This window comes from Thermothelomyces heterothallicus, assembly GCF_042370625.1.
Source record: "Thermothelomyces heterothallicus CBS 202.75 unplaced genomic scaffold P884_scaffold_14, whole genome shotgun sequence".
Classification (NCBI taxonomy): Eukaryota; Fungi; Ascomycota; class Sordariomycetes; order Sordariales; family Chaetomiaceae; genus Thermothelomyces; species Thermothelomyces heterothallicus.
The window spans coordinates 555423-559058 of NW_027192575.1; the positions used below are offsets into that span (position 1 = coordinate 555423).

The 3636-nt window shown below is 54.3% G+C and overlaps 2 protein-coding genes across 2 annotated transcripts; one reads left to right on the forward strand and one right to left on the reverse strand.

Moving 5' to 3' along the window:
• Nucleotides 1–780: 780 nt before the first annotated feature.
• P884DRAFT_300542 (GTP cyclohydrolase 1 type 2/Nif3) lies at nt 781–1933 on the reverse strand (the record flags this gene model as incomplete). The annotated part of the gene is made up of 3 exons (XM_069444778.1): nt 781–1436; nt 1625–1794; nt 1872–1933. 3 exons carry the CDS (start codon nt 1931–1933, stop codon nt 781–783), a joined length of 888 nt encoding a protein of 295 aa, XP_069296850.1.
• Nucleotides 1934–2317: 384 nt separating this feature from the next.
• P884DRAFT_300543 (bola protein) lies at nt 2318–2919 on the forward strand (the record flags this gene model as incomplete). The annotated part of the gene is made up of 2 exons (XM_069444779.1): nt 2318–2411; nt 2678–2919. The coding sequence occupies 2 exons, from the start codon at nt 2318–2320 to the stop codon at nt 2917–2919; spliced, it is 336 nt and encodes a 111-aa protein (XP_069296851.1).
• Between the last annotated feature and the right edge of the window lie 717 nt (nt 2920–3636).

Here is a 3636-nt window from a genome sequence, read left to right on the forward strand (position 1 = left end):
GGGGGGAGGAGATAGGGTAAAGAGGGAGGGAGGTTGCTGTCAGATTGCGGTTGCGCCATGTTAAGTCCTGGGCTTACAAGGAATCACGGACCTCGAGTTGCTGTGAAGTTAGCAGGATTGTTCGTTGGGAAGAAGATACCCTTTGTTTTCGAACAGCGATGCGTCTTGGGTCTGTCAAGGTAGTAGTAGGTGCAAGCAGAAAGCCTGCCATTTCGTGTCTAACAGAGTGAGTCAGTGTCTACTGGTTTCGTTGCTTAACCATCAAGTACGCGCTGGTTTTCGTGAGTCCCAGTCAATGTACGGATAAGGCTTCGATCAATAGCATGCACCCTTCGGAATACGAGTGCACATTGCAGCATCTCTGCCGCCACCCTCCCCATCTTCTCGGACTAGGTTCACCACCAATGTCTAGGAACGGCGGGTTGCGCATGAAAAATGTGGAAATAGCGAGACACATCATCAACCGATACACCCTTTTGGAGCCGTTCCTTTTTTCTTTTTTCTTTTTTCTTTTTTTTTCTGCCACGCTCCAAGGAGGCCCAGGCAGCCGCCCAACCCTGAGCCATGTCTACTGCTTCGTCCCGAAACTGGGAAATACAATGAATGAGGTCGCTCGCGCGAGTTTTTTTTCTTTCGTTTGTTTTCTTCGCTCCGTCAAGCAGTGGTCTTCTCCGAGTTCCCTGGTTATTTAAAGCAGAGCTCTCGTGTGCTCCGAACCAGTTTCCCTCTTCCCCCCCCCCCCCGGCCTCCCGCGGGGACCCCAACGGGATCGCTCTTTTCCTACTCCTTGGCCTCCCAGATGTCAAAGGGATCCTCGTCCTCCTCGCTCACCAGCACCTCGGCGGCCGCGTCCTCCTCCCTCAGCGCGCTCTCCAGCTTGGGCTGCAGCACCTCCCTGAGGAAGCCGCGCTCCGAGTTGCTGTGGAAGACGGTCAGGACGGACTTGCCGAGCATCTTGAGGCGCAGGGCGTTGTGGTGCGTCATCTCGCCCGTGACGATCAGGTCGGCGTCGGCGTCCTTGAGCACGTCGAAGCCGGAGCCGGCGCAGACGGCGACGGAGCGGATGGGCGCCGGCGGAGCAACCCGCGACACCATGACATGCCGCATGCGCAGGGCCACGGCGTACGCCCGCAGGATGGTCTCCAGGTCCGTCGGCTCGCGCAGCCGCACCAGCCGCCCGTAGCCGGCGCCGTCGAACCCCGGCGGGACGGAGGGCGCGGTCGCGCCCCGGGCGGGCTGGACGACGGTCACGTCGCTGGTGCCGCCGGGGACCTTGTCGAGGATGCTGGCCAGCCAGTCGTTGACGCCGCCCGGCACGGCGTCGACGGCCGTGTGCGGGCTGTAGACGGCAATGTTGTGCTGGGCCAGGCGCAAAACAATGCGCTGGTGGGGGTCGCCGAGCGTGATGCACTTCAAGCCACGGAATATGAAGGGGTCTAAGATCTGGGTGGTTAGCCATGCTGCGATGCTCAAAAAAAGAGAGAAGAGAAAAAAAAGAAGAAGGAGGAGGAGGAGGAGGAGAGAGAGAGAGAGAGAGAAGAGAAAAAAAAAGAAAGAAAGAGAAAGAAAAAGAAAAAAAGAAAAAAGAAAAAAGAAAAAAAAGAAGAAGAAAAAAAACACATACGGTAGCTCACAATAACAGATACCTGCTTCTTGATGGCCTCCTCGGCGACGCGGAGGGTCAGGTCGTTGGTGAGGAGCACCCGGGAAGGAACAGCACCCGAGGGCAGGGCGATGTTCTCCTGCAGCAGGCCAACGTTGTCCCACGCCCGGTCGGCAAGCTCCTCGGGGTAGCTGCGGCCTGTTCAGTCTCGGTGATACCCACAAAATCGCACCGTCGCCCCGAAGGGAACGGGGAGAGGGAGACTTACAGCGACCGCATCGCCTTGACGACGAGCTGAGTGAAGGGCGGGCTCTGCAGAGCGCGTTCCATGCTGTACGGCCTCGTGTGGACAATCGGTGGAGCGGCAAGAATCGGGGATGCAAGCCTTGTTGACCTCAAGAGCCTTGAGTAAAGGCTCATCTGAAAGCCTTTTTTTATTTTTTTAATTTATTTATTTATTTATTTATAAATAGAGGGTAGTTGATAGCAAATACTATTTCTCATCGATGGATTGGTTGTTGAATGACGCGGGACTCAAAAGAGCCCAGATAACCCTAACCCCTAACTACCCTTCAAGTCGCCTTGCTTGCTTGCCAATTCGGCGGGGTGCCGCACTCGGCCGAGCTCACTAATCAATTCACAAACCATCCATCCCCTCGCAAACAACACTACCACTACCACCACAGCAGCACCTCCACCACCTCCTCCAGAAAGATGGCGGCCGAGACACCAATAACAGAGGAGTCGCTCCGGGCTGCTCTCACCGAGCGGCTCAAGGCCACTCACGTCGAAATTCAAGACATGTCCGGTACGAACAGAATCTAGTTATACAAAGAAAATACAAACCCGAACCCTCACCTTCCCCTTCCCCCCTTCCCTTACCTTCGCCTTGACGTCATTTCAAGAATTTCAGGAACAGCACCAAGCAACCAGGCCAGTCAGGGGCTTAAACTAGCGAGTTTTTTACTCCTCTCCCGCTTGTTTAATTTTTTTTTATTTTATTTTATTTCGTTATATATTTTGTTTGGGGCTCGCGTCTGACTATTTTTTTTGGCTTATTTTTTCCTTTGACAGGCGGCTGCGGGCAGGCCTTCACCTCCCTCATCGTGTCGCCCGAGTTCGCCGGCAAGACGTCGCTCAAGCGGCACCGCCTGGTCAACGCGGCGCTCCGGGACGAGATCGCGCGCATCCACGCCTGGAGCGCAAAGTGCCAGACCCCGGACGAGTACGCCAGCGAGATGGCGGCCACCGGCGGAGTCGACAACCCCCCCCTCGACGGGACCGAGGAGGGCAAGGTGGCCGGGGTGAACGGTTAGGTGTTTTTTTTCTTAAAAGCAAAAAAAAAAAAAAAAAAAAAAAAAAAAAAAAAAAAAAAAAAAAGGGTCCGATGCGGTTTTTGTCATTTCTGTACCCTAGCGGTGTGGAGCAGCTTGGTTGATTCAAGACGACGCCGGGTTTCAGAGGCGTGGCTTGAAAGTTTCCAGTCCTCATATTGCGCGCTTGAAAATCTCCTCCACCTTTTTCTCAATCAACTCCCCTGAGGCAGCTGTACATACCTTACCTACTCGCGCGAAGTCTGGGGCGTCAGTTTTGAAATGGCAACTGTTGCACCGGGACGAGAATTCCGTGTAAACAAAACGCCACAGGCGATCGAGCCTAGCGGAGGGTCAGTAAGCGCTGGGAGGATTCGAAAGGACCCAAATCCGTGAACTCTTGGTCGACGGCACTCTTTCCTGAGAAAGCTCCGAAGCTTGTTGTCATGTCTTGATTTCGCCTATTCCAAACTTCAGAAATTAGGCCTCTCTTTCTAGCAAGCTCGGGGACTTTCTTCCCTAAGCCATGATCATCACAAACCAAGGGGGAGAAAAAAAAAGGGTTTACACATAACTCATACAGGCCCGTTCCTTCCAGTCCCCATCTCTTTCTCCCGCCCAACTCCGGTATCCACAATGCATCCGGCCAGGTGCTACCTGAGGAACTAGGGACCAGCACCCTCTCTCTCTCTCTCTCTCTCTCTCTCTCTCTCTCTCTCT